At 45.1% G+C, this 13063-nt stretch overlaps 1 protein-coding gene across 1 annotated transcript in view; it reads left to right on the forward strand.

Moving 5' to 3' along the window:
* Positions 1 to 13063, forward strand: part of iqgap2 (IQ motif containing GTPase activating protein 2) — a 336236-nt gene that overhangs the window by 25006 nt on the left and 298167 nt on the right. The window contains exon 2 of the mRNA XM_078396643.1: positions 7648 to 7747. Within this exon, the coding sequence (XP_078252769.1) occupies positions 7648 to 7747 (100 nt within the window). The remainder of the gene's footprint in view (positions 1 to 7647; positions 7748 to 13063) is intronic.

The following is a 13063-nucleotide window of genomic DNA, read 5'->3' on the forward strand; positions in this document are numbered from 1 at the left end:
GGTACTGATTGAGAATGATTAGCCATGATCACATTGAATGGCGGTGCTGGCTTGAAGGGCCGAATGGCCTCCTCCTGCACCTATTGTCTATTGTCTATAGGTTATAGATAGGTTTAGGTTAGATATAGGTTTGTAGGTTAATTGGCTTGGTATAAATGTAAAAAGTCCCCAGTGTGTGTAGGATAGTGTTAATGTGCGGGGATCGCTGGTCGGTGCGGACGCAGTGGGCTGAAGGGCCTATTTCCGCGCTGTATCTAATAAACTAAACTAAAATGGTAGTTCCTGGTTTTTAATTGTCTTCTCCTTTAAATGTAGCCCATCCAAATGTCTCTCAAACCTTCATGGTTTCCTTTGTTGCAATAGAAAATGCCAGATGGACTGCAATATGTTTGAGTTTAATATGAAATTTGGTTACTTTTTCTGATGGCCCGTAATACAGTGAGATTATAAATTAGAACTTTCGCATTGGTCACTTAAGATGGCCTGACCTCTAGTTGGTTCCTCAACCTACTATTCCAGAAATCATCCTCCAACATGTGTAGGAAGGAACTGCAGATGCTGGTTTATGCCGAAGATAGACACAAAATGCTGGAGTAACTCAGCGGGACAGGCAGCATCTCTGGAGAAAAGGAATGGTGGAGACTGATGAAGGGTCTTGACCTGAAACGTCACCCATTCCTTCCGTCCAGAGATGCTGCCTGAACCGCTGAGTTACTCCAGCATTTTGTGTCTATCAATCTCTTGCATGTTCCAGTAAGGTATCCTCTACATTGTTAGCGCTATACCAGAACAAAGAATGGTACAGTGCATGAACAGGCTAATTGGCCCACAACGTCTGTGCCGAACATAATGCCATTACCAGCTCTTATCTGTGTACGCATAACCCATATCCATCCATTCCCTGCATATCCATATGCCTGTCCAAAAGTCACTGACTAGTCACTATCACATGTGCCTCCACAACCACTGTTGGCAGCTCGTTCCAGCCACTTCCCACCCTCTGTGTAATAACAAATATTTTTTTAAAGAGTTACCCTGCACATCTATATACTAAAACTTTCGTTTGATTGTTTCTTTGTGCCTGAACTACAGCCAAAACGGTACACGATAGCGCGACAATTTTAGGCCCACCTTACTCACTGCCATTCCTTTGGTGCCAATGGAAGAAGTTTCATTGCAATTGGTGTTATATTTTTAAAGTTATTCACATTTTAAAGTTTAAATCTATCTCCTAGGGAGGGAGGGGGATGGAGGTGGGGGATGATGGGGGAGGAGGGGGGATGGGGAGGAGGGGTGGAGGTGGGGGGGGGAGAGAGGGGGGAGGATGGGGGTGGGGAGGAGGAGGGAGGAGGGGAGGAGAGGGTGCTGCACCAATGCAGGAGAGGTTTGGGCCCAACGGGTCCACTTGGTCTAGTCCCCTTTAAACTTTGCCCCTCGCACCTTAAACCTATGGCCTCTAGTATTTGATTTTTCCGTCTTGGGAAAAGTCTGTCTCCCCTATTTGTGTGTCTCATGATTAAATATACTAGTCTCCCGTTAACCTCCGGCGATCTAGAGAACACAATCCTAGTCTGTCCGACCCAGCCCTGTAGCCAACACCCTCTAACCCAGGCATCATTCTGGTAAACCTTCTCTGCAGTTTGTTCAGCCTCCACGTGGATCAATCGTAGATTAATTTATTACTTCCGTTACAAGCAGCTCTAATTCTTTATTTGTACTTTGCTCTACTTTTCAGAGGCCAGTAGATAGCTCCCACTCCTGTTGCCTGTTGCTGTTTGGCTCCACTCAAGCTGATTTTAGTTTGATACCGCAGTCTTTCTGCCGTCATCAGCGGTAGTGATGTAATCTCTTCGGTCTGTAGCCCACCTCCGTTTCCTTTCAGCCTCTCCTTCCTCAGAGTCAAAACTTGAAATAGTCAGTTCCCCGTTGACAATGAGATCATGGACATTTTTTGACCATGTGATGTTAAATCATCCACCCTGTTATAGAGGCGGTGTGCACTAGCAGGGTTGATGTTTTAAGTTGGGCCGTGCACTCAATGAATCTTCATTGAGTGTTACGTCCACACTTTGCCATTTCAAATCTCAGTGCAGAGTAGAATTTCTTGCAGATGTCAAACGCTATAATTTATTTACTGTTGTTTTTAGACGCTTAAGCTCTTGAGACGGAATATTTTATTACAAACAATACAAAGCTTGTGTTAATTTTATGCCAGTTATGATCTCAAACCCGACCAAGACTTGCCAAAAATATTTCAGTAACAAAAGCCACAAACTCTTTGAAGCACTTCCCTCTGGAAGGCGACTCCGGTCTGCCAAAGCCACCACAGCCAGACATAAAAACTGTTTTTTTTTCCATGAGCAGTAGCTCTACTCAATAACCAAAAGTCTGTAGCCTCCTTTTGCTCTTGTATTTTATTTTATTCACATGTTTAAACTATAATGTTTTATTCTTAATTGTTTACTGGATGTTGTGTTGTTACTTGCGAGCAAATCACCAAGGCAAACTCCTTGGCCAATAAAATTTATTTAATCCAATTCAATTCAATTTATTGAGCATGTTTCTTAAAGTGATTCACAGTCAATAAAATACTTTTCTATTTGAGTCACCTCTATGTGCAGATGACTCGCATGTAATGGCCTTTTGGGTTATGGAAATATGCCTTTTAAGAATTTGCAAATCATTATCCAAGAATCTTGGATATTTTGAAATCCAAGATACGGAATAAAATTCACTCTGGAGGCATTTATGTAGTGTGATAAAATAGTCCAAAATGTAAGAGCTAATATATATTTAAATATTTTTTTTTGTCTACACGTGTAGATAAAAAGATTATTTTGCCATCTGGCAGTTTTTTTTCCCCCCAAGATATTTCTATATTATTTACCCTCTATTTCTGAAGCAGGAGCTTAAAGTTATGAAACCTAAACAGCTACTGTTATTTTTAGTGATATATATCATTAAACTACTTGACCTACAGGTATCCCTTTGATAGGTGTTTAAAAGCACACGTCACCATGCAGACTGAAGGCTGGAAGATTTAGTTTAGTTTAGAGATGCAACGCAGAATCAGGCCCTTCGGCCCACCGAGTCCGTGCTGACCATCGATCACCGCACACTAGCATTATCCCACACACGCTAGGGACAATTCACAATTTTACCAAAGCCAATTAACCTACAAACCTGGACATCTTTGGAGTGTGGGAGGAAACCGGAGATCCCAGAGAAAACCCATTCAGGCCGCGGGGAGAACGTACAAGAGATTTGCTTTGGAAACTGACAGGGCAATCTTTTAAGTGGTCCTCTGTCGTGAACCTGCCGCTATGGTACTCATTATTGCTGTTCTAAGAAGAGCATCCTGCAGCAGGACATTTCCACCCAGGTTATGGGATTCAATCACTTTCACTTGGGTTATGGCAATAGGGTTCCAGGTTATGGAAAACCACAATATCCGCAGACTTCTAGAAATGCATTCACCTTAACAAGGAGGTCACATATACTTAAATGAAATGGACTGAAGAAGGGTCTTGATCCAAAATGTCACCTATCCATGTTCTCCAGAGATGCTGCCTGACCCACTGACTTACTTTGTGTTCTTGCAGGATTCATAGGCATCATCTTGGTTGATTACTGAATCACATTGCTGGTAATGTGGGAACTATGGCATTTGAAAAGTTAGGTGAATTAATACATTGCTCTAATGTGGGGTTGGGGTCTGGGGAGGAAGTAATGTGGAACCTGGGAAATCACAGCAACAGTCAGGTGAATGTGAAACTGTCCCTTAGAGGAGTAGATGAAAAATGGCCTTGAGTTTGAAGAAACTATTCCCTTGTGCACTAGCTGCAATGTGGTTCAAACTGAATGAGCCAATTAGTGCCAAATCTCCTTTCTCTAACCATCCTTCTGAATTATGTAATTCAATTTTCATCCTTACATTATACTTGGGACTAAAAAAATCGTTATTGTCTTGTTTTTCTGCAGTCTTTTTAATTTTCTTATACCATGCGAATTTTATAGGTAGTTTAAGCATAATCTATTTTTTTTGTGTGTTTTTCTATGGGCCTATAATGCTGCTGTAAGCAAGGTTTTCATTGTACCTGAACCTTGCCATGTACATTCGACAATAAACTCAACTTGACTTGATCTTTAGTTTCCTCCTCCTCTGACTCTCGGTCTGAAGAAAGGGTCTCGACCCGAAACGTCACCTATTCCTTTGCCCCAGAGATGCTGCCCGATCCACTGAGTTACTCCAGCTTTTTGTGTCCATAAACTTGACTTGAATTTTTTTTGTATATGGTTAAATCCTCTGAAGTGTTTAGTCTCCCAATACCAATCAATGCAAGTTGGTCTTTGATTTAAAAAAATATATTAATGTAAGAATGAGCAGTAGTAGATTACTCTTGTGCAGGAAGGGACTGTTGATGCTGGTTTACACCAAAGATAGAAACAAAATACTAGAGTAACTTTGGATAGAAGGAATGGGTGACGTTTTGGGTTGAGACCCTTCTTTAGACTGAGAGTCAAGGGAGAGGGAGACACAGAGATATGGAAGGGCAAGGTGTGAAAACGAGAGATGGAAGGGGACGAAGATTACGGAAAATGTAGAATAGATCATTGTTAGCTAGGGGAGGGTGACTGAGTAAAATTTAATCAGGAGGACAGTCAAACTAGTCAGAGAACTGCGGTGGGGTTGGGATGGAGAAAGAGGGTCAGCAAAGTTACTTGTTAGAGATGTCAATGTTCATACTGCTGGGGTGTAAGCTGTCCAAGCGAAATATGAGGTACTGTTCCTCCAATTTGTGCTGGGCCTCACTCTGACAGTGGAGTAGGCCCAGGACAGAAAGGTCAGTGTGGGAATGGGAGGGGGAGTTAAAGTGTTTAGCAACTTAATCTATCCGCACAGCGCACACCTCCCTAGCCAGATGCTGATTGTTTAAAGAAATAATTGCACTTTAAAAATTTCCCTTATTAAAATCGGGGCTTTGCCTTAATGTTGCTTTTAATAAAAACTCGACCAAGTGCACCCGTTGGGCCCATTCCTCATAGAGGGGGAACAGGGAAGGGGAAAGGGTGTCGTCACTGAGTGAGCACTGGACTCAAAGCCTCTCCTGTATTGGTCTAGCACCCTCAACCCCCCCCACTCAATCCCCCTTATCCCCCCCTCCTCCCCCCACTGACCCACTCCATCCCCCCTACCCACCCCACTTGTCCCTCCCCTCCTCCCCACCCCCCTCTCCTGACCCCCACCTCCCTCCCCACCCCCACTCTCCCCTCCTCCCCACCCCCACTCTCTCCTGTCCCCCAATGTCCCCCTTCCCCCCACCCCCACTGTTCCCCCCACCCCCACTGCCCCCTCCCCCTCCCTCCCCTCCTCCCCCCACCCACACTCTCCCCCTCCCCCCCCCACCCCCACTGTCCCCCTACACCCACTTGCTGGAGTAACTCAGCGGGCCAGGCAGCCTCTCTGGAGAAAAGGAATGGGTGACGTTTTGGGTCAGAATCCTTCTTCAGCCCCCCCCCCCGTTTGTGCTAGTGTTCCTAGCAAATTAACTTGGGTTATTGGGTGCCAATCGATCTCTCCCAGCCTTCGTCCCAGATTTTTGGCTCACCTTTTCACAGTTCTATGTCCCAGTTGGCATTGTTATAAAATCCACTCCAAATGTTTATTTGAATTATTCTGTATTCACTCCAGCTTTTGAGGCATATATAGTTTAGTTTAGAGATGCAGCGCGGAAACAGGCCCTTCGGCCCATCGAGTCCGCGGCGATCAGCGATTAACACTATCCCACCCGGACTCGGGTCAGGTTACAATTTTGCCAAGCCAATTAGCCTATAAACCTGTGAGTGTGGATGGAAACTGGAGCTCCCGGAGAAAACCCACGCAGTCACAGGGAGTACGTACAAACACCGTGCAGACAGCACCTGACGTCAGGATCGAACCGCTGGTCTCCGGCGCTGTGAGGCAGCAACTCCTGCACTGCGCCACTGTGCTGCTTGTATTGTGTAGCTTCCAGTCTCCCTTTTGTTTGGGGTTCTTTGCTAAAATTGCCTTGATTTGCCTGTCCTCTGCATTATCTGTGACAAACATTCACATTGCATGTGTGCTTGAAAACCTATTAAACCATTTAGACTTATCGAGTTGTCCAGTCATTCAATAACCCTATCTGTGCCCAAGCTGCAAATGCCTACCCTGTCTTCTATTGTAGACTTACGGTTAACAATTAGCCTGGACTCATTTACTGGTTGTGAAAGAGATCCAAAGTTCTGTTCCCTGTGTGTGGGAGTAATTGAACTCTGGAAAGGCCTATCTAATACTTCAAGGTTTGCTCCCCAAATTCCTAGATTCCAAAATTGGTTTCTCATAATATATTGAACAATTTAATTAAATCACCCATTTTCTTATGTAATAAAAAAAAAACATGAGTGCTGGAGGCCCTTGGCAAATCAGGCAGCATCTGTGGAGGGAAATGGACAGATGACACACATATTGAGTTGTGACCCTTCTTCGGATTGAATGAAGCGGGGGGGAGGGAGGGGGGGGGGGGAGGGAGGGGAGGGGGGGGGGGGGGGAGGGGGGGGGGAGGAGGGGGGGGGGGGGGGATAGGGAGGCGGGGAAGCAAGCTGGCAAAGAGAGGTGAGGCCAGGACAAAACCTGGCAAGTTTAAGAAGGAATGTGTAGGAAGGAACTGCAGATGCTGGTTTACACCAAAGATAAACACAAAATGCTGGTGTAACTCAGCGGTTCGGGCAGCATCTCTGGGGAGAAGGAGTTGGTGATGTTTCAGGTCAAGACCCTTCTGAAGAAATTTGTGGTATGGAGATATTTTGTCAGGTGCAATCCATCCTCTTACTGTTCACTGCAACCATTAGAGTATCATGTTGTTTTGGGGATTGATATGGAGTGCACTGTTGCTAGTAGTTATTCAAATGGTATTTTATCGAGTTTTAGACTTTAGAAATACAGCGTGGAAACAAGCCCTTCAGCCCATCGAGTCCCTGCCAACCAGCGATCACCCCAAACACTAACGCTATCCTACATACACTAGGGACAATTTTTACAAAAGCCAATTAACCTACAAACTTGTGGGAGTGTGGGAGTAAACCGGAGCACCCGGAGGAAACCCACGCAATAACAGGGAGAATGTCCAAACTCCATACAGACAGCACCAGTGGTCAGATCAAACCTGGGTCTCTGACGTTGTAAGGCAGCAACTCTACTGCTGCGCCACCGTGCCGTTCTACTGAGTTGGTTTAGTTATACACATTTAGGTGAATGGTTAGTGTTTCTTTGTATTTCTGACTTGCGGATGGTGCAGAGACTATGAGTAATCGACAGGTAAGTGAACAGAGGGGGTACTTCATGAGGTTCTAGAGCCATCTTTAATATTCTGGTGGAAACATGCTAGTAGGATGCATTGTGGAAATCATATCTTGCACAGCACTGAGCAATTTTTCTTCATAAGGTACTGGAGCAGAATTAGGACATTCGGCCCTTCAAGTCTACTCCACCATTCAATCATGGCTGATCTATCTTTCCCTCCCAACCCCATTCTCCTGCCCTCTCCCCACACCCCCTGACTGATGTCACGTTTCTTTCTTCCCCTTGCGAGATGATAAACCTGCGTGTTTCTTCTTTTGTTCCTGCAGCTATTGTGGACGATGAAAGACTCTCGGCCGAGGAGATGGATGAGAAGAGGCATCAGAATATTGCGTACGAATATCTATGCCATCTAGAGGAGGCCAAACAGTAAGCACCATTTGAGTTACTCAGTTGTGAGTGGAACTTCTGATCAAAATGAAAGAAAGCATTTTCTTTTTTAAAAAAAAATCTTTAAAAATTGATGCCAGTGTATTTATCAAGAGGTGTCGACCCGGGCCTTATTTAGACAGGAATACCGGAGTTCTTTGTTGCATTCCTGTGGTTTGGTTGGAGGTATTCTTGCTCTGGAGTCCACGAACCTAAGATGATGCTGGAACTCCCCACTCCACTATTTTGTTCTTTTGGAGGCAATGCATTGAAATGAGAACATCAGTGGCGACAATATGTGGATGTACAAAAGTCCCATGGAATTAGTCAATACGTACAATACCATACGTCGAAATGCATTTAGTGCACCTGATCACGTGGCAGGAAGCGAGCTGCGGCTCGTGACGGGTCGCTGCCGTTTGCACCATCCTATGTTGAAAGACTGGAGCGGCTAGGCTTGTATACACTGGAATTTAGAAGGATGAGAGGGGATCTTATCGAAACGTGTAAGATTATTAAGGGGTTGGACACGTTAGAGGCAGGAAACATGTTCCCAATGTTGGGGGAGTCCAGAACCAGGGGCCACAGTTTAAGAATAAGGGGTAGGCCATTTAGAACGGAGATGATGAAAAACTTTTTCAGTCAGAGCGTCGTAAATCTGTGGAATTCTCTGCCTCAGAAGGCAGTGGAGGCCAATTCTCTGAATGCATTCAAGAGAGAGCTAGATAGAGCTCTTAAGGATAGCGGAGTCAGGGGGTATGGGGAGAAGGCAGGAACGGGGTACTGATTGAGAATGATCAGCCATGATCACATTGAATGGTGGTGCTGGCTCGAGGGGCCGAATGGCCTACTCCTGCACCTATTGTATATTGTTTATTGTCATCGCAAAGTCGAAATATCACAAGTCGAAGCATCGTAAGCCGGGGAGCATGTTATATCTTCCCCCCTATCGGCTATTCTCCTGGAATCCTGTCCTGTGCAAAAATTGCTGTCCTGTTTGCCTCTGGCTCTGTTTCTTTGCAATTTGAAAGCTCAGACAATCCATTAAAGAAAGTGCAGAGTTTTGTTTTTACCAAGACGAAACAGGTCCCATGGTGATTACCTGGGCTGCTCAATGGGGCAGAGTTAGGCTGCATGCAATTGGCATAATGCCTGGAAATTGGAAAGGAAATTGGCCATCTTAGAACGAGCTGCTCTTCCCTGGGGAAGCGTATAGGGATTTGGATTAAGCATCAGGAAAAGAGTGATGAGGATTTATATAGTACTTTTCAAAATGTTTCCCCCAGTGGGAGACTCCAGGACCAGAGGCCATCGCCTCAGAATTAAAAAGACTTAGAAAAAGAATTAGAAAGGAGAAGAGGAGGAATTTATTTAGTTGGGGGGAGGGTGGGGGGGGGGGGGGGGGGGGTTATCTGGAATTCATTGCCACAGATGGCTGTGGAGGCCAAATCAATGGGTGTATTATTGAGGCAGAGATTGATAGATTCTTGAAAAGTAAGGGTGTCAGGGGTTATGGGGTGAAGACAAAAGAATGGGGTTGTGAGGGAAAGATATATAGATCAGCCATGATTGAATGGCGGTGTAGATTTGTTGGGCCAAATGCCCTGATTCTGCTTCTAGTATTTATGAATTTATGAAAACTCAGGGTATTCCAAAACATTACTTGCATTGAGTGAAGTATTTTTCAAGTGTTCATAAAATTGGAAACTTGTAGCAATGGTGCTGTACTTAATGACCAGGCAATAGCTTGGATTTTCCTGACAATGGTGCTTTTAGTTCATTGTATTTGCAACTCTTGTGTAGTTTTTTTTAATGGGCTGTTTTGAGCTGTAACGTGCTGTAATTGAGCATCTGCTAGTCATTGCCTTTAATGTGACAGCACAATTTTTGGCCAATTGAAGAAAGTGGTACTTGCAGATCCAAATTTCTGGCAAAAAACCCATGGCATGCCAGGCAGCAGTGATTCCAACCCTCCTATAAACCTCTGCGACCTGGCCTCTTTACATCAGGCAACACAAAGCACTCTAAAAAACTATCTCTGCAACAACTGCTGACTGGTTAGCACACGACAAAAGCTTTTTGCTGTACCTCGATACAAGTGACAATAAACAAAATTATCGTCCAAATTGAATGAAAACATAGAAAATAGGTGCAGGAGTAGGCCATTCGGCCCTTCGAGCCAGCACCGCCATTCGATATGATCATGGCTGATCATCCAAAATCAGTACCCCGTTCCTGCTTTCTCCCCATATCCCTTGATTCCGTTAGCCCTAAGAGCTCTATCTATCTCTCTCTCTTGAATACATCATCCAATGGATGGATAAGCAAATATCTACAGGTGCTCCTCAACTTACGATGGGGTTTAGTTCCGAGAAACCCATCACAAACCGAAAATATATCGTACGTTGAAATGCATTTAATACACCTGATCACGTGACCGGAAGCGAGCTGTGGCTTGCTACGGGTCGCTGCCGTTTGCACCATCGCAAAGTCAATAGACAATAGGTGAAGGAGTAGGCCATTTGGCCCTTCGAGCCAGCACTGCCATTCAATGTGATCAAGTCAAAATATCGCAAGTCGAAGCATCGTAAGCCGGGGAGCACCTATATTGGTATTCTCTTCCAGCTACCGTCTCCAGTCCGAGACCCCAGTGCCATGCGTTCGGCTGCATTGCGCGTGTCAAGCACGGATTTCCAGAAATTCTTTATTCTGAGGATTGCCATGGGAAGCAACAACCGGGCGAAAGAAAATGAAAAGATGTTGGCAGGGTGAAGCAGCGGTCGAGTTGCTGCCTCGCGGCGCCAAAGACCCGGGTTTGATCCTGACTACGGGTGCTGTCTGTACGGAGTTTGTACGTTCTCCCTGTGACCATGTGAGTTTTTTCCGGTTTCCTCCCACATCCCAAAGATATGCAGGTTCATAGGTTAATTGGTTGCTGTAAGTTGCCCAGAGTGTGTAGGATATAATCAGTGTACGGTTGATTGCTGATTGGCGTGGACTCGGTAGGCTGAAGGGCCTGTTTCCGCACCGTATGTCTAAAACTAAACTAAACTGAACGTGATCTCAGAAGAATCAGAATCAGAATAACCTTTATTGTCATCCAAAAAAAACAAGTCTTTTGGACGAAATTCCGTTACCCACAGTCCAACAATAAGAGCAATAAAAATAAGCAATAACACACACAATCATAAACCAACACAAAACAAACAAAAAAAATCTCATTGGGAACGCAACAGTAAACTGCCTCCTGGATATCTCAGACCCATGGACAACTGATCGAGTGGCTGCCTCAAGGCGCTAGAGGCCGGGTTCAATCCTGACCTCGCCTGCTGTCTCTGTGGAGTTAGCACGTTCTCCATGTGCCATGTCAGATGCTCTGGTTTCCTCCCACATCCTAAAGGTGGGCTGGTTTGTAGGTTAAATGGCTCCTTGTGTGTTGGGAGTCAGCTTTTATAACTCCAGAGAATAGATTTTTGTCTACACTATAGTAACTTATTAACTTTATTTATATGCTGTAACTGTAATTCTTTTTTGTGCACAATCCGCAGGCATTGCCACTTTCATTTCACTGCACGTCGTGTATGTGTATGTGACAAATAAACTTGACTTGACTTGATAACACAGAACTAGTGTGAATGGGTGATCAATGCTTGGTGTCGATACGGTGGACCAACAGGCCTGTTTCAATGCTGCCTTTTCTAAGCTGAGCTCATCGTCATCCAGAGTATCACAAAAAGCTGGAGTAACTCAGCGGGCCAGGCAGCATCTCAGGAGAGAAGGAATGCCTTCTCTCCTGAGATGCTGCCTGACCCGCTGAGTTACTCCAGCTTTTTGTGATACCTTCGATTTGTACCAGCACCTGCACCTGTTATTTTCCGACACAACTCATCACCATTCAGAAATAAGCAAGCTGGAACCTCACCTCTGACCTTATTTTCTGAATTGGCCTGTTTCCACGCTGTATTTCTAAAGTAAACTAAATTACTGCTTAAAATGGAGAAGAAGCATTGTGGGTGGTACTGAGAACCTTGTTCACACATCAGGTGCACACCCGTCCTGTGTGACTTGTGGAAGAAGTGCACCAGCATGCAAAATATAGGGGCGGCACGGTGGCGCAGCGGTAGAGTTGCTGCCTTACAACGAATGCAGCGCCAGAGACTCGGGTTCGATCCTGACTACGGGCGCCGTCTGTACGGAGTTTGTATGTTCTCCCCGTGACCTGCGTGGGTTTTCTCCGAGATCTTCGGTTTCCTCCCACACTCCAAAGACGTACAGGTATGTAGATTAATTGACTGGGTAAAATGTATTTAAAAAAAAAAAGAAATTGTCCCTAGTGTGTGTATAAGTGCAGGAGGAGGCCATTCGGCCCTTCGAGCCAGCACCGCCATTCAATGTGATCATGGCTGATCATTCTCAATCAGTACCCCGTTCCTGCCTTCTCCCCATACCCCCTGACTCCGCTATCCTTAAGAGCTCTATCTAACTCTCTCTTGAATGCATTCAGAGAATTGGCCTCCACTGCCTTCTGAGGCAGAGAATTCCACAGATTCACAACTCTCTGACTGAAAAAGTTTTTCCTCATCTCAGTTCTGAATGGCCTCATCTCAGTTCTAAATTGCCTCATCTCAGTTCTAAATGGTGATAGTGTTAATGTGCGGGGATCGCTGGGCGGCGCGGACTCGGTGGGCCGAAGGGCCTGTTTCCACGCTGTATCTCTAAATCTAAATCCAAATCTACCTGCCCATCCCATCAGGATCTGCTTCAACTGTGAATATTCTGTCATTCCCCCATTGGCTGGATCAACCACCTCCTGACTTCGCAAGGCAGGAGTGGAAGCAAGCATTTTATGATCCAAGGTGAAGCCGATTAGCTCTATGCACACACTATTGGGAACCTTGCAATGCAGCAATTTGTCTCCAACCAATTCCAGTGGTGTCATTGTTACTGAGGCAATTTGGCCTAAACAAGGATATGTTACAATGTAAATTGATACCAAATCGTGTACAAAAACACAAAAAAAGAGGATAACATGAGGCGAGAGATGAAAGAAGTGCAGTAATTGAAATATGAGCTCATGTGCCTCACACTTGTAGGTTAAATTTCTCATCGAGGATGGCTGCAAGCACGATGTAATCATCTCATTGGAAATTCATTTGCATTTGAAAACTCCATCCAAGACCACATGAAGTTGCAGCGAATTGTGGACGCAGTCCATATCATATCATATCATATCATATATATACAGCCGGAAACAGGCCTTTTCGGCCCACCAAGTCCGCGCCGCCCAGCGATCCCCGTACATTAACACTATCCTAC

Source organism: Rhinoraja longicauda, chromosome 3 (genome assembly GCF_053455715.1).
Source record: "Rhinoraja longicauda isolate Sanriku21f chromosome 3, sRhiLon1.1, whole genome shotgun sequence".
Classification (NCBI taxonomy): domain Eukaryota; kingdom Metazoa; phylum Chordata; class Chondrichthyes; order Rajiformes; family Arhynchobatidae; genus Rhinoraja; species Rhinoraja longicauda.